Source organism: Centroberyx gerrardi, chromosome 15 (genome assembly GCF_048128805.1).
Source record: "Centroberyx gerrardi isolate f3 chromosome 15, fCenGer3.hap1.cur.20231027, whole genome shotgun sequence".
In the NCBI taxonomy this organism is placed as follows: Eukaryota; Metazoa; Chordata; class Actinopteri; order Beryciformes; family Berycidae; genus Centroberyx; species Centroberyx gerrardi.
In genome coordinates, this window is record NC_136011.1 from 20525548 (window position 1) to 20548470 (window position 22923).

Sequence of the window (22923 nt, forward strand, 5' to 3'; positions counted from 1 at the left end):
TGCCATCCCATAATGCATTGCGGTGTCGCCTGACGCATCCAGACTGATTAATGGTGGTGTACCTGACTGTCTGGTCCATGCGCCCTCCCTCTCTCTGTCTCTCTCTCTTTCTCTCTCTCTGTCTCTCGTTCTGTTTCTCTCTCTGTCTCTATTTCCTTGTTTGTCTCTCCCTGTCTTATTTCCTTTCTCCCTATCCTCCCTGTCCTTCTCTTTCTTTATGCTCATTCCTTCACTCTTTCCACCATACCTCCTTTCTGAAATGAGATATCATGAAATGAATGTTATCTGGCGGGTACTTCCCCTGGCATGGTTGGTTCACCATGGCAATGGATATCACCATAGCAACAGCTGCCCGGCGACAAGGAAGGGGTTGCCACTGTCTGGACAATCTGCAGCTCCGGGAGTAGACACATTTCTCCTCTCCTCTCCTCTCCTCTCCTCTCTCCTAATAAATATGGCCAGCATTTGGTGCCATGACTTGTCCTGAACACTTAGAGCGATCAGGGCCATGCAAGTACAGATTAAGTCTGATGCTAAATGCAGCTTCATTGAATCACACTGAAGCATTAAGTCCCAATCCAGAATTGTTTAAAAACATTCCCTCATAAAATGCTGAGACCAGAAGTGTGTATTTTATTGGGTGTTTACTCCAGTGTACATGTGCAATGTAGATTGACAAGGTTTTTGAATGGCCATGTTTTTGGCAGCCTGGGCTTATCCAGTCTTTCCATATCAAAAAGGAAAAGCAGGATAGCATTGTTGCACAAAGGCTCGAATCATATATGGAGGCTTTATTATAAAGGCCATATAACGCCACTTCTTATTAATCCTATGTATGCTAGCCATTTTCCCATCTAACATCTTGGTGACTGGATGTGTTAGACAGAAGATGCAGTGGTCCCATGGTTTTGCCTGAGGACTTGTGTTATTAAGCATATGGCAGTGACAATTAGGAGAAAGCAAAAGTACTCCTGCTGGATTCAAATTCTTGACATTGAGGAAACTGCTGAAATTGTATTGAAGTAATTGTAAACAAAGTGAGAGCATGAGCTCAGCATTTCAGCCATTGTAATCAAGAACTTGAGTGTGTTGTATGTGTAAGTCTGCATGTGTGTGTCTGCTTTCAGATTGATGAATGTGTCGCTGTCTTAGTAAAACACTGAGAAAAGCTCTGCGTCACCTGCTAGTGTGTGCGTGTGTGTGTGTGAGTCTGTGGGTCTGTTCCAGCCTTCATTATGACGCTGCGGTTCTTCCAAGTGTCAGCAGCAGTGCAGACAGTAGCTGATCTGAATACTGATTCTAGCTAGTTAGCTACTGCTGCTAGCCTAGCCGTTGTAGCACTGGTCTCCATTCAAACTGAGCAGCGTAGTGTTGTTGCGCGTTGTGTAATACAGTGTAGTAGGGTGCATTTGAGGTGAACGCAGCAGCTATGCAGAGAGAGAGAGGGGAGGGGGAGTACAGAGAGAGAGGGAGTGAGACGGCAGCGAGGTGCAGAGATTTGGGCAGAGAGAAAAAAAGGTAGAGAAAGGCAGAGCAGCAGAGAAAGAGAGAGAGTGAGAGCATCCCTAACTGCCGCTGTTGCTATTTATAGCCAAGCCCTACTCCACAGTTCTGAGATGCTCTCCCACCTCCCACATACAGACAGACAAATCGGCCTACACACACACACACACACATTTGATTGTGCACACACACACAGACGGTTGTATTCAAGCACACATGCGCGCACACAATGACAAAACAATTTTACATGCAAATATGCAGACAAAAATACAGTGAGCACAGACAGATAGACATAGACTCTTGCACACAGCAGAACCTGCCTACCAGGAGAAAGCTAAACTATATGAATGAAATGAGATGTAGAGACATTTGTTTGGAAATCAAAGTCAGTTCTTGCTTTTTCAAGAGTTCTGCATTAATTCATCCTGTTTTAGAGAGAGAGAGAGTGAGGGAGAGAGAGAGAGGAACTGGGTGGGTGGCAGGGGGTATTTGTCCTTACAATAACTTAGTTGTTTGTCTTGTCAGATTGTATAAAAGGGCTTTGGAGGGGAATAGGGGAGAGAGGGAAGAGGGCAGGGAGAGAGGGAGCAACGGAGGAGGAGAAAAATAAATCCATGCCTTCTTTTTTTTCTCCTTTCACTTCCTTCCAGGCTGAGTCACTGCCGGTGAGGAGGAAGGTCTGGAGAGAGAACGAGAGAGGAGGAGGAGGAGGAGAAGAAGAAGGGAGGGAGGGAGATAAGCCACAACAGGAAGCAAAACGACACGCACGCACACACATTGCGCGTGTGTGTGTGTGTGTCTGAGAGAGAGAGAGAGAGACTGTGCGAGCGAGCGAGTGAGAGGGAGAACGGGGAAGGAAGGGAGGGAGAGCGACGCGGAGGCTGGGAGAGCCGATCCCCCCCCCTCCCCTCCTCCTCTCCCTCTCTTTCTCTCCTCTCCTCCTCTCCTCCCCTCCTCCCTCTCTCTCTCTGTGGAGCAGGCGTGTAGCGGCATCGGGCTCGGCGTGAAGGAACCATGAGCGATGTCACCATCGTTAGAGAGGGATGGCTCCAGAAACGGGGTAAGTAGACACCTCTCCTCTTCCCCTCTCCTTGTGTCTGCCTCTCTTTTCTCTCCTCTCCTTTCTCCGTCTCTTGTCTAGACTAAGGGCCTGAGCCTTGCCTGTCCACATGTGCTGGTGGGAGGATGTAAGTGTTTGCGAATGAGTGTGTATGAACACATGGATGTCTGACTATCCAGTGTGTATGCATGTGTGTGTGTGTTTATGTGTGTGTGTGTGTGCCCATAGGGATGTGTCTCTTTATTATGGTCAAGCTTGGCTAGCTGTTTGTTTGCCATGTGCTTCAGTCTGGTTGTGTCTGGAAAGTGTGTGTGTACATGGGTATGTGCATGTAGGTGCATGCACATGTGTGTGTATATGTGTGTATATGTGTGTATACAGCATACATGCCTCCAGTTAATAACATCTATCAGGCCCACAGTTATAATGCTGATGCAAAAGGCTGGCACATAATGTACTGTCAGTATGTGTGTCTACTAGCCTGTGAAATCAAGTCGGCTCTCTCTGAGGAATTTCATGCAGTTTTGTCTAAAGTCTGTAGAAAATTCTGAATGGTGTCACTGAGAAAGTCATGTGACATGTGGTTGAGGGGTGGGGTGGTGTGTGTGTGTATGTGTGTGTGTGTGGGGGTGTGTGAGGGGGGAGGTTGTGGTGTGTGTGAGGGGGGTATGGACAACACATCCTGTTTACAACTTCACTGAATGAGAAAGGAAAAAAAGGGAGAGTGAGTGGAAGAGTGTCCGACATACTCTCTGTGTCCTCTCTTTTCTTTAATCTTTATTTATGGCATGTGTTCAGTGAACTCTGAGAGGTTGTAGCAACAGGTGAACAGTCTAACACTGACCCAAAAAGACAGTGGAAAAGAAAAGTAGCGCTGACTGCTGCTTGACTCTGTGCTGAGATGACTGTAGCATTGACTATGATACACTTTAGGGCCTTGTTTCCTTATGTAACTCTTATTCTGTCATACTGAACATACTGGAACATTGGCCCCTAAACCACAATGTCATGGGGTCGTGTGTCTGCTGGTACTGATTCCTCCAAGGGTAAACGTGTGTGTGTGTGTGTGTGTGTGTGTGTGTGTGTGTGTGTGTGTGTGTGTGTGTGTGTGTGTGTGTGTGTGTGTGTGTGAGAGAGAGAAAGAGCGGGAGAGAGAGAGAAGGACTCAGGGCCAGAACAAGGGGGATTTCCAGGGTTGTGGGCCAATGAGCATCATCCTCCTGACTATGTGATGGAGTCCAGGAATGTGTTAGACAAACTATGGAGCAGGAAGTGACATGGATACATAACAGACAGCTGGCTTCTGGGTAATGTAGGCAGAGCAGAACTCAGGCTCATTCTGTGGCACAGCAGTAGAACATGTTGCACAGATTGCTCCTCCCCTTTACTAGATGAAGCAGACGCTCGCTCACACACACACACACACGCACACACACACACAAAGTGATCCTCCCCTTTACTTCAGCAGTGCAGAGTATGCATTTGTGTGTGTGTGTGTCTGCCTGCCAGTGTGATCTTCAGACAGTCGTCTGTGCATATTAAGAGGAACACACATCTGCTGCACACATCGCCCCCAGTCACGACGCAGACCTGCCAGTGTGTGTGTGAGAGAGAGAGAGAGTGGGGGGAGGAGGGGGAGGGAGAGAGAGTTTGTTTGTGTGGGGAATGTGAATGTTTGTCTGCATCATATGCTAAATCTTTGCGTGTGTGTGTGTGTGTCTGGAGAGGAGCAGGGTCAGGGTGCTGACTCACTGTCCGGGTCGTGATACAGCAAAGACTGCAGTCTTAGTCATTAGAAAGTTTTTTACTGGAACGAAAAGAGAGAGAGACAGAGAGAGTTACTGAAACCTATACACACACATACACACTCACAAACACACTCACAAACACACACACACACACACACACTTCTGGGGCAATGAAATTATATGTTGTTTATTTGTATTGTGATTCTTTGGAAATATGTTCAACTTTTCTACCAGTAAAGCACAGTGTTTTGCTGTTTGAGATGGAGGCAGAGAAACTAAAGGGTTGAGTGAGAGGAAGTAAGATTAGAGAGAGAGAGAGAGTGGTGAAATAGAAGAGAAGAGAAGGAAACAAGAGAGGGGAGAAAAAATTGAGTGGAGTAGATCTCTCTCTGCATGAAAGAAAGTGTTTCCCATTCATAGCATGAAGGATCAGGAATGCCTTTTTGCTGATGCACTCTCATGGGGATGCTCGCCTCTATGCATGTTTTATGAAGGGATGGTGTGTGTGTGCGTGGGTGTGTGTGTGTGTGTGTATGTGTGTGTTATTCCTGGATAGAATGGCTTTTGTCTGACAAGCCACTAACCATTAGAATAATTGGTCAAACATGACAGATGTGTACAGGACAACGCCACACACAAACACACACACTTGACTGAATGATCAACTTACACACAACACTGGATACTGATCACTGGCACTGGTGTGTGTTTGTTTGTGTGTTTATGTGCACATGAGTGTGTGCGCTGTCCTCACACGCTCTTCATGAAGTATTTGATGAATGCCTAATAGCACTGGTTCCAGGAGGAGGAAGTATTTAAGACTGTCAATAGAAAGCATTTTTACAGAATGGAAGGAAGGAAGGAAGGAAGGAAGGAAGGAATGCTTCCTTTTACTCTAGCAGCTAATGGCACCACCAGTGTAAAAGCTTCAAGGTCTTTCTTTCTTTCTTTCTTCTGTCCTTCCTTCCTTCCTCATTAAAGCAGAGTGGGCAGTCCATGCTGTGACAGTATGTCTTTATTTATGCAAATAATACACAGTGAATGTACAAGAGAATCTGTGAAACAATTATTTATCATGTTGCAATGGCAATGTGTTTGTCCTTCTTATGCAGGGAGAATAAGTGGCATCAGCCACTTGCAGGTAGACCTAAATAACCAATGATTGGTTGAACCAATTTGTTGTTTGGTTCTGAAAGCTAAAATGATTTAAAAAATGAAATTGGATCGTGGATGAAAAAGTTCTCTCTATACTCGATCCCAGGGACAGACGTGAGCTGCAGGTGTAGCCATGGTCAAACTTTGCAATATATGCTGCTGCACCTTGGCTCCATCCCAAAGAGAAACTGTTGAGGAAGAATCAGGTTTTGCTCTTCAGCCAACATAAGTTACAAGGTTTTGGTTTATTCCACCTGCAGAAATCTGAATAAGTTGAACCCGTTTTCAGGTTCATTTGTGCCCAGGCCCGGAGTTTACCTCAGTCTTCTGTCAGCCCATGTGAGGCCACAGAGGTCAGAGTCAGCCACTCTGTAGTCGAGGATACTGTTACCTCCACCAGCATCAGCCCACACAGCAGTCAGCACAACAGATGGCCAGGAGGAAGGACAGGAAGAGAAATACTGAAGGAGAGAGACAGAGAGAGAGAGAGTGAGAGAGAAAGAGAGAGAGAGTGAGCACCATCATCTTTTCTCTGACACATCCTGGCCCCAGAAGTGTTTCTCTGCAAAGCTACTAATCAGATGAGACATGGGTATATCAAAGTAGAGTGACTCTAGTTACTGACTTGCTTTTGAAATCATTTAAGTTCAATGAATCTGTGTCTCACAGGAGAATTTAAGCCACCAAAGTCAATTTAAGTCAGGTTTTAAGTTTTCAAATAAGTGATGTTTTCAGATCAGATCTAAGGATGGTGAGGTTGAATGTTGTGTACATTAATTGCCAAAGAAAGAGGAAGAAGAGGTTTTACAGATTCTTCCTCTAACAATTACATTGTGAATCATTTGGATTGGCTATACAGCTGCAAATATGTTGGCTGTTATAAAAATGTACCAGGCTAATTTGGCTTTTATAAAGGATGGTGTCTTTATATTCTGCTGTTTTTCTTATGTTCATTTATTATGCCCATATGTTATCTTAACAACAGGGAACTCTTAGATCATCGTAATTGTAAGTTGTAAATTGTACTTGGCTGATCTAGACTTTTGGAAGGTACAAAAGAAATGTGTGTACACATTCCTTGTTTAACTATTTATTTGTATTGAAAGCAGTGTTGGAGGGTAGTGTCACTAAATGTTAGCTTCATTTTACAGTAGCTTGTTGGTAGTTCAGCTAAATAAACATTAGTTGGTAAACGGTCTGAAATGGTTTGAAGTTCAGGAAAAATAAGTTGATTTTCTTGTACTCCTTTAATTGTTAAGGTTGTACCAGTCAGATGTTACAAAGACCATTTACAGTACAGTACAGTACATATAACATGAAGTTGACAATCCTTATAATCCAATACTTTTCCCCTGTGAAAAGTATGGTTTGGTTTGGTTTGGATTTAGGTCCAGAATGTAGTCTCTGGCAGATCAGAGTGAAAATGTAGGAGTGACACTTCATACAAAAGAAAGTTAACATTTCTTATATTCCTTCATGTGACAAACCCAGATTAGATTATTTGAGCACTATAAAAACAGAAACACATTAGAAACACATTCCTAGGACTTTATTTCAAATAAAATACAATCGTTGTTAGCATTCTAAACTGTGGTAGTTTTGCAGTCATGTGGTTTCATATTATATGATATTGCAGATATGATCATTGTTTACAAAGTACTTTGAACTACTTTTTCTGAAGAACTTTAATTAAGATTTTTACTGTCCCATAGCACAAAAAGATCATAATATATCTGTGGTGCTGAGATTTCTGGCTTTCAAAACTCACTTTCTGGCCTGTTCTCAAGCCAAAAATGCATTATTACTACAGCATTTTGCAATGTGATACATTACTTCTTCACTAGATGTTTCTGTTGGATCTATGCTCTAATTAGCTAGGTTATTTGACTCTATTATGAAAATGTGACTTTTTTTTGTATTTATGCCAGTCAGAGGCTACCATAAGCTGTGCCACAGACCTGTTGATGTCATTTCCATTCCTTGGTTGCTGATAGAGGTCACTAAAAGTCATAGCTTACTTCATGCATCTTTAACAAAATATGGGAAGCTTTACTGTAGTTCAACCTCTTGCAATGTGAAGTAGCTTCTCCAGATCTGATTGAAGGTAGGTTCAGCATGTTGTAGGCCCCATTATCCATATTATTAACCCTATGGCTACAGTTACTAGTCATGTCGACATGATTTTTGGGATCTGATTATAAAGCTCCATTTTATTAGACTACATTACTGCATTCCATACTTGGCCTGAAAATGGTTGTTATGTATCTCCTGTGGCTGTATATATTTTAATTCTGTCTTTGCATTATTTGTTCACGCTCTCCCTCTCCATCTCTTTACTTTTGTTCACACTTTCCCTCTCCATCTCTTTACATTGTTTGTATGCGCATTATGGCTGGATTGCATCCAGACTATGTAGTATACTGATCACAGTGCGAGCCTGACCACTTCCATATCCATTCGATATGGAAGCGGTCAGGAAGTGGTTCCATTAGATATTCCATATCAAAATCCGATTTTTTGTGTGTCCTGATGTATCACTTAATGCGTGTGATGTGATCAGATGATAAAAGTCACCGTGAAATTAAATTAAATAAAAAATGCAGCTGTAGACTATAAATTCAATACATACTGTCCTCTTTTAGGCTGTCATCTTTGCTCTGTACATTTAAGTGCTACTGTCTGTTAGCGCTACAACATAATCTTTATGTGTTGTACTGTATTGTTTAGGCTGCCATTGGGGCTCTGAGGGTTCATTGGGTGCAGTGCAGTGAGGCAGCCATCTTGGCTCAGTGGGTTCAGCGGGTTCAGTGTTGCTGGAGGCTGGCTGGCTGGCTGGCTGGATCAGGTGGCAGTGCCAGAGCTCTGATATCAATCACCAGCCGCTGCTGCTGCTGCCGCCGCCGCTGTCTGCTGTGTCGCCCTTCTCCTCTCCTCCACTCCTCCCCTCACCTCCTCCTCTCCTCCTCCCCTCTCTCCTGCCTCTGTCTGCTGCAGAGCCTGTCAACACAACTCACCCCTCTTTCTCTAATTCATGCTCTCTTTCTCTCTCTCGCTCTATCCCGATATCTCTCTTCCTCTCTTCCCACTCTCCTGTTTTTATCCCCTCTCTTGCTCACACACACACACACATACATATACAGGGCAGTAGCAGACAGGCAGACAGTGCAGGCTTTGTTATGAATGGCATCCTCTTGCACATCCGGAGGAAGTGTACGCTCCAGTGTGGCTTTACAAACTGTCTCCATTGTCCTAAGAATGACTCACTCTACACTGCAGAGAATGGCAGTCAGCCAGACAGTCAGACAGACCGACAGCACAGCGCAAACAGACAGACCAGTCTGCAGAGCCTACAGACAAACAGCATAGGAAAGACAGGCAGACAGATAGTATGTGACAGATACAGCCAGCACAGAAGAGAGTCAGACAACTTGCCAATACATAAGAGACTTAGAACTAGCGGGTACAGACACAGAATGAAAGACAGATGGATAACAAACAGAGACAGGCAGCAGAGAGTGTGTCTCGTTTCTTTTCAATAGGAACAAAATAGTTTTGTTTTGTAAAGTTATTGAGTCGAATATTGAGGTGATAACCTTGAAATGAACTCCACATTCCACTCCAAATCAACTCCACATAAAAGCTGCACTAGGCAAGATTTTCATGTATAAATACACCGTCTCATCAAATCACAAATTGGAGCTGCAACAGAGAAGAGCAACCCATTCCCCCTGATTGAGACACCGTAGATTTGGCCTATTTGCCCAAATTAAATTCTAGTGTATGGTCACTAGCAGGAAATCTTCTCCGCACACAGAAAGTGACAAATCAAAACTTAACAGCGAAATACAAAACTACACAGCTGTGAGTGAGCACTCTGTCCAGAGGAAGCTGGTTGAACCTGCTGCAAAAGATTTTTTTCACCATCCAAGTCTGAAAATTGTGCAGTTTACTGGCACCACACGACGTGATTTCTGGGTAATGAAGTCCTTCAAACTTTCAAAAGTTCAAACAGTTATCTCTCACTGTCACTTGGGGCCGCAAAGTGTGAATTTGCCTGGCGCGGCTTTAGAGGAAAAATCTACCCTTGCATACTCTTACACTGTTAGATATTATATGTTCAGTGCATTCCAGGAGTTATTTTGTGATGTAATTTACATTTTTGGTGTACTCACTTTCCCTAGACCTGTTGTCTATTTCTACTTAAGTTAGTGATTTCCTACAGTTCCCAGAATGCCTTTCGACAGCTCCTACAGAAGGGGCATGAACTTGTTGCTTTCAATCATAGGTGGGAGTATGGGCATATAAATATAGCTTGCTAGCAAACTAGTTTGTGAAAATCGGAGCATGTCTGATCATCGTGGCCAAGCATGCCCCCTATTCAAAATAGAACGTCTTGTGGCTGCATTGCATTCTGGTCTATTGAGGCTACTGTCAGTGGAGAAATTGGTATCTCTTTCTCTTCTAGAATAGATTTCTCTCTGCATGATCGTTGAGTGTTGAAAAATGGTGAGCCTAGAAAGAAGCTCTTGTTCTTTGATTCTTTGAGGGACTGACACCAAAACCTGACATTTACTGTTGATGTTTTAGATAGATGGAAACATTTCTGCCATCAAACTCCATCATAGCTGTGCTGGAAATATCTCAATGTGACATTACATTGCAGGTGTTTGGCCAGTTATCCGTGGGAATAAGAAAAATACACCACTAAACAACAAAATGGGCCCAGAAATATATGGTACATTGCCAATAGCTGTTTTTTAACAATAACATTAACATTGTTAAAGTGTTTTAACATTTATCTTTCCTTTAACTTAGTACTTACTGATCATTTTGGACATTTTATCATTTGTTAAGGCAGGTAACATCACTGATTTGCACATAAGTACATTGGAGCAATTCATACTGAGGCTGGGTTTTCAAAACAAAGAAAAGACACAACTTTGATCCATTCAGCACCTTAATGGATTAGGGTTGTCAAAAGTATCGGTACTTCGATAAGTATCGATACTAAAAATTTGAAACGGATACAATACTCATTTGCAACAGTATCGATACCAGCAGTGCTTTCTCTTAATGAAAAATCAAACATATTATTTCTCCGCCTCCACTAGCCACACACACACACACACACACACACACACACACACACACACACACACACACACACACACACCCTGCACCGCTGCCCACAGCCCCTCCTCTCAGTAGTAGCAGTCAGCTGGGTTGTTGCCTCAGTCAGCAAACGATGCTACAGAGTGGTGCCGACGAAGGGGGGTAACACGTCAAACTTGGCGAAGCACCTTAAGGACCGACACGCCAGTCTATATAAAGAATTTCGAGAGGTTAGCGAAAGCTCCCGTTTCAACATCACTGAAGCATTAAACATTTATCATAAACGTTAACGTACCCTGCACATCATCCATTTTAGTTTAGCTAGCAAACCAAACGTTAGCTACAGAGCTAGCTAACGTTATCAAGTAGGTTTGCCAGATGCCCGGTTTTCCACCGGACTGTCCGGTTTTCAGATGCATTGTCCGGGCCGGTCAGAAGGCTCGACCGGACGCTGAAATGTCCGATTAAAATCATTCTGTCAATAATAATCCACTAACTCTAGCCCGCTGATTTTTCCCTATCATTGGTGGGTATCTGTTGCTTCAACAAGCTAAAAGTGTTCTGATATGCTGATGACTAGAGCAGGGTAATCTGCTGTGTAAGTGCAAAGTTTTGAATGAGTTTTATCGGGCCTATGTTATGGAAAGCGTGCGTCTGTCTGTCCGTCCATCTGTCTCGTTTGCACCGGGATTTCCCCCTGCGTTGTCGGATATTAAGGGACTAGTTTGGGTCTCTGTGTCTGTGTTTTTTGCTTAGTTGTTTACAGTCTATGCTGCAGAGGCCAGGAGGCAATATGATGTTTCACATGCATGTGCAGTATAAGCTCACTCCCCTCAATATCAATCAAAAATGTGTTGTTTGATCTCAGACAACTTTAAAATATTGTTTTCATGTTAAAATTATATTTTAACATGAAAACAATATTTTAAAAAAAATGATTGAAAATTCATTTTTTCCCCCCGTGGTATCGAAAATGGTATCGCATATCGATATTTTCCTTGGTATTGTATCGAAGTTAAAAATTCTAGTATCGTGACAACCCTATCACCACCGGGTAGATGTCAACAATGAAGCAAGCAATGCTGATCACGGATTCAGGATTATCATTCGCTGAAGGGAAAACAGTCCTGCAACTTGACGTGAGTATCGCACAGTAACGTTACAGCAAACGCAATCATTTGATAGGAATACGCAAGGAAACACATATCTGTAAAATAAACAACATTTGGAAGATCCATCTTGATACAAAGATAGTAGGTCCAAGCAGGACCAATAAGAGCAAGACCGGCTGCCGCTACAGCACGCCCGAGTACTCATAGGCAATCTGGTTTTGATCCGGGGTGGATGGAGAACCCAAGATTCAAGCCTTGGCTGTACTATACAGCTGACCATGGTGAGTACCACATCTAACATATGGAGCAGTTTGGGGCTTGATCTCTCAGATGTTTTAACAATCATATCAAATCAGATTTTTGTGCAAAAAAAAAAACTTCACCTCCGCTGCTACAACTCTATCCTAGGGGAAACACTGAATAAGCTGAGTAGTAAGTAGTTGAAACAGAGCATGGAAACAGAGGAATGGATGGATGGATAGGTGAATGAATGAACGGATGTGTAGAGCGAGGCAGTCTTGGGTAAATTAATGAATGGATCAATGAATGGATAGCTGAACACTGCAGAGGAAAAACTCGGACAGAGAAACAGAGACCGGAGAGAGGAAGGAGAGGTTGTTGAGTAATGGGATTAGTTTGTAGCTCAGGATCATCAAGATGCTGACCTCAAACATTTGATCACAGTCTGGCTGGACGCGTGCATGCACACTCGTATACACACACACACACACACACACACACACACACACACTTTAATAAGCTGCTATTATTATTATTATTATTTAAATAGACCCAGTGTCACATGATACATACAAAGCAATGTCACAGAACCAAATAGTTTTCTTTCATTGAAAAATATTCAACTTGTACTCCTGTTTACTTCATGCAGTAAGCAGTGTTTGAACCCTGCATCTGCCAGTTTGGTTACAAAGGAAGACATCTTAGACCACCTTGTGATATGTGGAAGCACTAATGAAGCAAATAGCAGTGATCAGTCATTGAGGTTGATGGAGTTTTTCACATATTAACAGTCCCCCCCCCTTTTTGTGATATCATAAACTACTGTTTAAACCAAGCTAATTCGAGCTCTGATTAGTGCTGTAATCCGAAAGTTGACAAAAACAAACAGATGCAGTTTTATTCATCAGCCAAGAATTAATTAAATAATTGGTTCATTCTGTCATGTACCCTGTTGTAGCCCACTTGTTTCATGGTTGCATACATATACATGCATGTACTGTACATGCATACATAAACACACATAGGCCTAAATACATACCCATTCCCATATCTAAAGTGTCCTGCCGATCCACCAAAGAGGTTTGGGGCAAGCCTCTATCAACTCTCACTCACCTTCCTTCCCTCATCAACTGGTTTCCTGCTACCATTTCACACCTAGCAACTAGTGGATGTTTATGTTAAAAACCATCGCTACATATTGAATGGCTCGCTGCAACAACTCTGTGTGTCCTTACTTGACAAAACAGTTTGAATTTCAACTGAAACCAGACTCTCTCTTTAAGCGTGCTAGGTACAGAATAGACTGACAGGGTGGTGCATGGTCTAACATCTTGAGGTATTGAGGGCTGGTTCAAGTAGGCTTTGGGCTGATTAGAGGAGGCAGGTTAGAGTGGGGGTTGGTTTGGCTGATTTAGGCTAACAGATTATTGCCTAGGGTAACAGCTAGTGTAAGTGTTGGCTGGCATGAGTAGGGCTCCAGAGTGTGACCATTTGGTCCACTAGTGCCACTTAATTTTTTCTTTGGTTGCGCCAGCCAAGTCTTTGAAATATTGATTCATAATTTACCCTTTGAAAAAAGAATACTAAAACAATGTTTTGTGTTTTGTAAAGCTATGAAAAAGAGTACTGGCTATTTCTGGTAAATGCTAGTCCATTTTAGAATGACAGAGCTGGTAGAGCCTGTTCCAAACTGCTGTCTCTCTCCCTTGCCAACACCTACTGGTCTCTTGGTAGATAATAAAGTTCTTTGTATGTGCAATTTGGCCAAGTCACACATTCAAGCTACTATTTGCTAACTACAATTAACATTGCAGTAAACCTACCTACCGTGGCTTTAATAATAATTTTCTATGATATCCAAATTACTGAGATGTATTGTTTATGGAGTGGAGAGGATGTAAGCCGTGTCAACAACTGATGGTAAAAGTGATGTATTATGTTATTATTTGGCATTCTATGTAAATAATTAGTATTGATCAAATATACAATTTCTTTTGGCTAATAAATAATAAAACATCAATTACATGCTTGATCAATTTTCTACTCTTCATTCTGCTGCAGCACAAAGTAACTCTGTTTTGCTTGGTTTCTCAAATAAAAATATATTTGTTGTAGGATCCATTTTGTTATTATTGGCAACCATAAACACTTGAATGTGCATCAGGTCGTATTTTCAACATCCAAACTCAGAAGTAAGTAGAAGTATAAGTAGCCTATCAGAAGACCATGAAGGCAGCTCCAGTGACACAGCTGTGTTGGTTACTGTAAGAAGCCTATTATTTTGTTTTAGTATTTCTGAATCAATTACCTTGCCAGACAGTTGTCAGATAGGACAGTACATTCATCACTAATGTAAAACATTCAATTGCTCAAATTTACAGTTGGCCTATTGCTTTACTTTGCTTCCCTATTAAAGTCTTGCAGAGGTTTGTGCAACCATCAGCTAGTGTCAGCTGGTTTGGTTGTGTGTGAAATATTTTTTTAGGTCTGTCATAAGGCAGACCAACACTGCTTTGGTTGTCTGGGATCGACCTTTTGGTTACAAACAAATGCAAATTAATTTCATGATTGAAATGGTTTTAAACTCTTCAGCACTGACTGGTGGCAAACCAAAATCTGGTGTAAATAGAATGCTTACTTATTGTAGCACATTCTCTACATTAATGCAATTGATACATTGTAATGACATATTCTACAAAGGCACAGCAATATTCATGTCAATGGACAACATATTTCAATAAATAATATATCAATTCATGTGTGTGAAGAAGTCTCTGGACCAAAATATAATGTGGCACCAATGCCACAAGTTAGTCTCTAGCCCTGTAGAGTAGGTTAGTGTAGCTGACTCAGTGGGTTGGCAAACGAGTGTGTTGGCGTCTGATGCTAGTGCTAGTGTAGCCATGATATCACTGCTGCACTGGTAAGCTCTTGTAGGTACAGACACTGAAATAGGATTTGAAAGTAGTACTTTCCCATAGGTTTAAGTCTTAAGTCCATAGTAAAGATTGTACTGTGCTGGCACCCAGAGCTGATGTAAAGATAAAATGAAAGCCTGTTTTCTCTAACAACCTGTATAAACAACATCTGGTTATTTTGGTTGCTGGAGTAAATAAACGGTTACTGTGGGCTCCAGTTAGAGGGTTTGGTTTGAGTTTGCTAGTGTTGGCTGATTCCTATAGACTGTTACGCCTGACTTTATAGTTGAGCTGCCTGATGATGTCACAGCGGCCAGGTTAAAGGGACAGTCAGTCTATTTATATCTCCCCACCTGTAATCTGTCTCTGACAGGATTAACTAAGCCACTAACTCCAGCCTGCTGCACCACACACTCACAGAAAAAATGAGGCGTAAATGAATACATGCATTCACACAAAAGCGCAAGGTAACAGACACAGATGTACAGTGAATACAGTAAATGCGGTTTGCCGTCCGTTGATGATGTACTTCTCTCCATGCATGTATCATTAAAGAGAACACTAAATCAACGGACGGTGAACTTGTCTTTATTATAAAATTATTCATCAGCACAAAAGTGTATAAAATGTGTCCAACATGAGGATGTTCTAGGAAAATGAGGATGAATATATGTGTATTTTTAAGCACGTAGAGAATATGACACCATATTATGATGTTATATGTGTTTTTGCCTATTTGTGTGTATGTGCATGCATGTCTGCTGTGTGCAAGCACGTTTAACAGAGTCTCAGTTAGTTAGCCTGATAAAAACAGAGAGGAAACAGAGACCAAACAGCGACAGAATTTCTCATCCCCCCCCCCCTCAGCCTTCTCTCCGTCTCCGGTTGCCAATCTCCAGTCATTAATTAGCTGTCCATGATAAAATTCCCAGTTCCCAAGCTGACACTAGTGTAGTGCAGTGGACGGCAGTGGTAATCATGTCAGCGAGGCTTGGCTCGGTGTTCTGAGGGGGCTAAATGTCCCCCATATGGTCCACTGGCTGGGGCCCTCTCTTCACCACACACTCATTAAACTAGTGCTTAATATACCAAGGTAAAGAGGGACACACACATGCACACGCATACACACACACACACACACTAATAGATATACTCAGCCATAAGAGACAAATCAAGACATCTGACGGGAGACTGGGCACAGGGGCACAAAGGGACAGGGACAAGGAGGTGGTGTGTGTTTCTGTTTGTGTTTGCGTGTGTGCATGTCTGTGCGTGTGTGTGTGTCTGTGTTTTGAGAGTCTGACGCTGTACAATTGTTGACTTGCCATCTGTCATCAAGAAAAGAGTTCTGTCTGTGTGTGTGTGTGTGCGCGCGCGCGCACGTGTGTGTGTGTGTGTGTACAGAAGAAAGATGAGACGGAAGGGAAAGAAAGAAACAGTGAGTGAGGTGCAGATGTCTCACAGCATAGCGGCTGGAACATGAGGTTCAACGGCAGACTGCTGCATGAGAGGAGGTGGAAAGAAGAAAAGGAGAGAGAAGAGAAGGGGAGAACAGAGGAGGAGAGAGGATGAACATCTGCCATATTCAGATATTGCTCCGTGGTTTGAGTGTTTCTACACAATATCTTGAGTTTGAATAGACCTGGGGAACGGCCTGCTCATTAAGTATCTTGCAGGGCTAGGCAGATTTATTAGAGCACCGATATTACTGGCTGATAGCGGTGTTTTTGCAAATATTCTTCAGTATATTTTACCAATAATGCACCGGCAATATTTGTTATGTTTTCAAATTATTTAGCTCTAGAGAAAGCTGCATGTATAACTATAATTTTTGTGAAGAAAGTCCAAAGTGTTGACTGCAAAATGTCAATATAATATAATATAGGCTTCAATGTAGCCCTTCGTAACACTTACTCTAAATTGGAGCAGTCAGCAGATGAACCTATTGGCAGATGTAAAAAACAACAACAACAAATAAATCCTTATTACCTGATAGAATTGTTTTGGGAAGATAATGATAATCTTTGTCCAGGGATATTTCAGCATGTTGGTCAAAAGGGGAAACAAATCCAGTCATAAATTACCTCTGCTCATAATGCAATTCCTTATAAGACAATGATGGAGGCAAGCAAGTGGATTGGTCCTAAACATTTTAATGAAAAGTGCTTTTTATCATATAAACAAATATTCAAAGATGTCCTCCTTGTTCAATTTATGCCATAAGCGTAACGGTTCAAAAACATTCTCTAATGTTGAAATCTCACAAACAAATGGGAATATATATACATATACATATATCTTGTAACTTTGACATGAAATTGCAATCACAAATGAAAAATCTGCACAACACAATTCTGTTGCTATGCTGTGCACATAGACCTAAATTGTAATCAGAATGAGCTGTTCTATGCAATAATCACATATCTCCAATATGAAAAGGCTGTTTATAAAACAGATAGTTCCGGTCCTTGATTATGATTGGCTGAGCCGCGTTCGAAGCCGTTTTAAAATACTCTATAAACACACACCTGTGACCACATCACATCAGTATTACTGCGCCAAACAAATTGTTTCAAAATGTCAGATTTTGTTGTTAATTTTGATTTACTGGGTGGGCTAAGCCTGGATGAGTGGTTGAAAGAGATGGACAGGATGGAGGAGGAAGATAAAAAAGAAAGGAGACACGCTGAAATTAATGAGAGAGACATTGAAGAGCTGGAAAAGTCAAGAAACCTTTTTTCAGTTTTCAGACCTGGTGTGCCGAGAAAGATCTGGCTATTGATTTTAAATCAGTTACCAAAATGGAGCTAAACCAGGGTCTCCGTCAGTTTTATTCCACTGTGAAAAAAGGGAAAGGTGAACCCGATGGTTTCAGCAGTTATGTTGGCCTACGTGCTTGGGCTTAACCGGTACATCAATGATCCACCGATCAGCCGATCCTGGTGTCTGTTAAAAGATCCCGAGTTTATCACTAGCAACAACGTTTTCGTTGGAGTAGTGAAAAAACTTAGCCGAGAAGGATGCAACAAAACATCCCACCACCAAGCGTTAACGGAGGCAGACTTTCAGAAAATCAAGCACTCAAGTAACCGTTTTATAAAAGCAATAAGACCGCGAGGCCGTAGTTTACAGTGATTTTAGAACAGCTAAAGGGGTTTTAGGCACTCCGCTCTGCATCGTGTCTAACAACGCCCCTTAGCTGTTCTAAAATCACTGTAAACCACGGCCTCTTATTGCTTTACTCAAATGGACAGCAGATGTATTGCTTTCTGTTTACTGGATCAAAAAAAATCACACAGTGACTAACCTTGGTCAAGTGAATTTGCCTTTCCATTCAGCTCCGATTGCTAAAAAAAATCTGCTTTGTGCTGAGGCTGGAGCATCATTTGGCTAGTGGTTAAAGAGACCATCCTCCACCTGGCTGACCTGGGTTCAAGCTCCATGTCACCAGCATCTGCCCTGCTGAAGTTTCCTTGAGCAAGATACTGAGTCCCTGTACAGCTCCAGAGGCGCTGTTTTCTAGCTGACCTCTGACCTCTGTAGACAGGGGCACAAACAGAATTTCCCTACTGGGATCAGTGTAGTATCACAGTACATTACTATTATTGTCGTTAAACATTATCAGAGGTTTGATGAAATACTTACAGAAATAAAGACCTGAAATTAAAGTTAGTTTTGTTTATCTCTCAAGTCTAGCAATTGTATTTAAAAAATAATTTTTGTGGGTCTACATTTTTACCTGCTGATAGAAGATATTATTTATTTACATATGTGCTTATGTTGGGATTTTTACCAGACATTAGGCATTAGGCAAAAAAAAAATCAAAAAAATAAATTTGGTAATCCAAGCAGGTTAAATCAAATACTAAGGATTATTTTCACATACTATTTGACCCAGTTCTGATACCATGTGCTAATAATGATTTACTAACAATGTAAGTGTCAATTTTGTGCCTGTAGAGATGAAGAGTTGAATTCAAACACTGATGAAAACACTGATTATCTCATATTTATCTTTGGGTTTTTTTGGTCTTTATTTTGAATCTTCTCTTCAAAAGCACATTTAATGTCTCTAAGCCAAAGTGAGAGACAGTCGTCTGCTGTAAAGTGCGTCCCCAGTTTGTACATCAGCCTCGAAGCCCCAAGTGTCTGATGCCAGCCAGCCGAGGACACACTGTCAAACACATCCGCTCAGACAGACAGACATCACAACATCATACACACCAGCTCTCAGGGAGAGAGAGAGAGAAGAAGTGTTTGTTTGAGATAGCGAGACAGAGATAGACAGTGATAAACAGCGTCTAGGCAGGTTGGCAGGTAGGTAGAGCGACAGTCTGACAGACAGGCAAATAGTCATAACAGGCACTCTGAGAGGTGTGTGATCATAGCTACAGTTCGCTTTCTTTAGTCCAAGCCCTAGTGGAAAAATACACTTTGTTGCATTTTTGTATTTGGTTCGTTTAGGTTCACACTGCCCAATCACAAGCGAACCAGGGCGAGTCAAAACATATTTAATTCCAGTCTCTATCTTTAGCTAAGCATGATGGACTTTTCTGTGTTCTTTGCCGTAACTTACCTTCTCTGGTGTTCATACCAGTTTAGAACCCATTAGAATGGAAGGAATCAGTCGAGACTGTGGCTTGCCCTTGGTTCATTTTGTTATGCTAGGCTTTCCAAGCATGAGTTACTGCTGGCTATCAGATGTCAACATCCGTCTCCTTATGCCCATTAAACCGCATGTTTTCCTGTAGTTGGTTCTTCGGATAACATTCTCACTCCTAACCGAACTGCACACTTGGAAGAGAACTGAGACCCGTATTTTCAGGCCTGATGTGAACCAGCCCTGATACAGAGACAGACAGACGGAAACTCAGGCAGGTTGGCAGGTGGAGAGACAGTCAGACAGTCAGTCAGATAGACAGACAGACAGGTAGCCAGGCAGGCAGGCAGGACAGAGGGGAGAGCAGAGAGCAGCAGTTAGTGAGTTGGAGAGCACTCACTGTCGGCCCTTCAATACACCGCATGAATGGAACCTTTAGAATGAGGCACGGCTGGGCTGGTCCTGCTGCCTGTGTGTGTGTGTGTGTGTGTGAGAGAGAGAGAGAGAGTGTGTGGTGGGGGTGTGCACTTGACAGTACTTGGGGTATGGTACTTGATTGTTTACTCTTGCCTGCTGGGTTGGACTATTGTGCTCTGGTGTGTGTTGTGTGTGTGTGTTGGGAAAGTGTATTGTGTGTGTGTGTGTGTGTGTGTGTGTGAGTGTATAAGTTTACAGGCAGAGAGGGGAGCATACAGCACAGCACAATGCATCATTGCTACTCTAGAAGAAGAGGGGGGCTTGACAATAGACCGAGGGGGGTCTTACATTGTACACACACACATGCACACACCCACATACACCCACACACACATATACACATAACGCCAGCTGCCTCCCACAGCCCCAGCCCAGCGTTGCTGAATTAATAATACAGAGCCAACCACTCTGGAATAATAGCGTCTTACACACACACACACACACACACACACACACACACACACACTTAGACGCGCACACAAAGCTTTGCACCTGTTCACCACTGCTCAACTGGACAGGGTTGGGCTGGTTAAGGTCCCACCCAGCATGTTTTAAGGACTCATGCAAGCGCACGCACACACACACACATATATATATATATATGTATGTACACACACACACACAGACTAACACACACACTCCTTGTTGCCTGTCTGTTCTAGGCAACAGTTGGACAGCTGTGTCTGTCTGCTGCCCCTCCCCTTCTTGTTCTGATCGACAACTATTCTCGTCAACCCGATTGGCCCAGCTGTCTCACTCTGTTCCTGTGATTGGATGCTTTTACGTCCAGTGAGGGAAGGCAATTCAATAAGAATTTGAATATGAATGTCGGATTAAATGGGGAAACTTGGAGAAACCCACTTCTCTCTGTGTGATTATGAATGAGCAATATGAATGTATGATTCACTGAATGAAAAAAAAAATGATATTAATGAACGGTTATGTATCGTTATTATTTTTAACATCATTATTATTGTCATTAGTGTCATTCATAGATGTCCATCATTTGAAAAAAGTTATTTGTAAAAAAATAGTAATCACAGAAAATTACGCCAATTATTGCAAGGACTGTAGATGACTTAAGTCCTTGGATGAAAACACTTTTACAGACTGGATCCTCTATATCTTAGAGATGATGAGTTATGGATTTCATGCAATTATTTCATTCCAAAAACGATATACAGCGTTTTGGCAAAGAACTGTTTATTTAATGTAGAAAGCAATGATATAAAATAAATGAATGAATCAATGAGGCCAACAGACACAATGCTGTCCATTCAAAGCAGAGAGCAGAGAGATGCAATATAGCAGCAATCAGTGCAATTTGATTAGCCTGCTCATTGGCTGTGTGTGCCTTACCTAATCGCATTGGTTTCACTGCATTCTGAACACAAGCAGCATGGCATTGCTAATGTTATTGGGGTTTTCAACGCAAGGGTTTTTTGTGCTGGTTGGCATTTTAGGCTTGGATTGTATTTTTACCTGCCTGGCATGCTGTAAGTCATCCAAACAGATCAGTCTTTGTGTTTTCTCCAAGTCTGTGAACGCTGTGGCAAGTTGTACCTGGGCTACAGACCAACTAATGGAGATGTAATGTTCTTTACAGGGTTTACTGTGATCCAGACAGTGCCCTGAGTTTGCCCCCTCTAGTTAATAATGATAACGTCATATGGGCCTCCTACTGTATGCCTGTGAGCCAAACATCCTGTACTGTAGCATATGACTGTGTGTCTATGTGTGTGTGTTTGTAACAGATTGAATCTCAGAGCCTGTCCATCATTCTTGTTTTATTTCATTAGCATGAAGGATGTCATTTCGACTTCCTTTGTTACATTTTCAGTTGTAAGTGCTTTACATACATTTTCAGCTTTTCATTTTCATGTCATCCAATACCTGTTCACTGGTGAGCTAGTAAAAAAATCAATAAGGAGGAAAACTGTACTTTATTTGTACAGTTTCTATATTTCAAAGACCTCCTCAGGCATTTTACATTGCAATGTTACATTTCTAAATTTTTGAAATGTAACAGCATAGCGAAGACACTGCATAAGCATAAGTTGGTGTTTAAAGTGTTTCTGGATCTGCACCATAGAGAATGAATTGGAAAAGACAGTAAAGGTTAGAGGGTGTGTCCAGAGATATCTTCTGGTACAAAGGTGCATTTCCTTGTTCAAAACTGATAACATTATTATAGAATGAGTTGTTATATATATGTAAACAGTTGTTCATTTTGATGAATATTGATTCCCAGACCATAACAATACTGTAGCATATATACTGTATATTCTTAAATAGAGTGGTATTGCCCATTCATTTTCACAGAGGAGGAGTTCTACGGTCAGCTTTGTCACTCAGACATAATGACTGACATGGTCAAGGGGACCTACTAGCTGATCCTAGATCTGTACTCTGTTAGGCATGAATCGCACGTCCTAGTGTGTTCGTTTCCCATCAAAAAACACAACTGTGGACAGGTTTTTGTGGTAGCTAATTCTATTAATGCATATGGCACATATTCGTATTGGCATGAATTTGAATCCCTGTTCATGTTTTGCAGTCGCAGTACCCTCTACACACTTTGCAGTCTGTCTTCCCTCAATAATGTCACAGAAACCAAATTACTGAATGACTGTGACCTGGAAGGTAATATGTTGAAATAAATAAGGTGAAATGAGTTGTATTGTAGTTTTAAGACAGAAAAAAAACAAAGTAAAGACAGAGTAATTGTCCTTGTTGTACTACAGTATTCAAAGGGACAGATAAAGAAGTTACAGTAATGAATCAAGACAATAAGCTTGGAGTTGCTGTAACTAAGTGACCTTCACCCAACTCAGCTCCCCCACCACCCTGTGTGTGTGTGTGTTTGTGTTTGTGGGAGGGGGAGGGGGAGGGGGTGGGGGTGTAGCCGGGTAGCCAGAGCCTCCTGTCTGGCACAGGTGGTGTTGAGCAGCAGCCCTCCAGCTAAGATGCTAATATGCTAACGCCGCACTAATCCTAG

General features: G+C 42.1%; 1 protein-coding gene across 1 annotated transcript in view; it reads left to right on the forward strand.

Annotated features, from left to right (window-relative positions):
- The first annotated feature begins 2481 nt into the window (after nt 1-2481).
- Nucleotides 2482-22923, forward strand: part of akt3a (v-akt murine thymoma viral oncogene homolog 3a) — a 52768-nt gene continuing 32326 nt past the window's right edge. Inside the window, exon 1 of the mRNA XM_078288590.1 lies at nt 2482-2563. Coding sequence (XP_078144716.1) covers nt 2518-2563 — 46 coding nt within the window. The 5' untranslated portion in view covers nt 2482-2517. The remainder of the gene's footprint in view (nt 2564-22923) is intronic.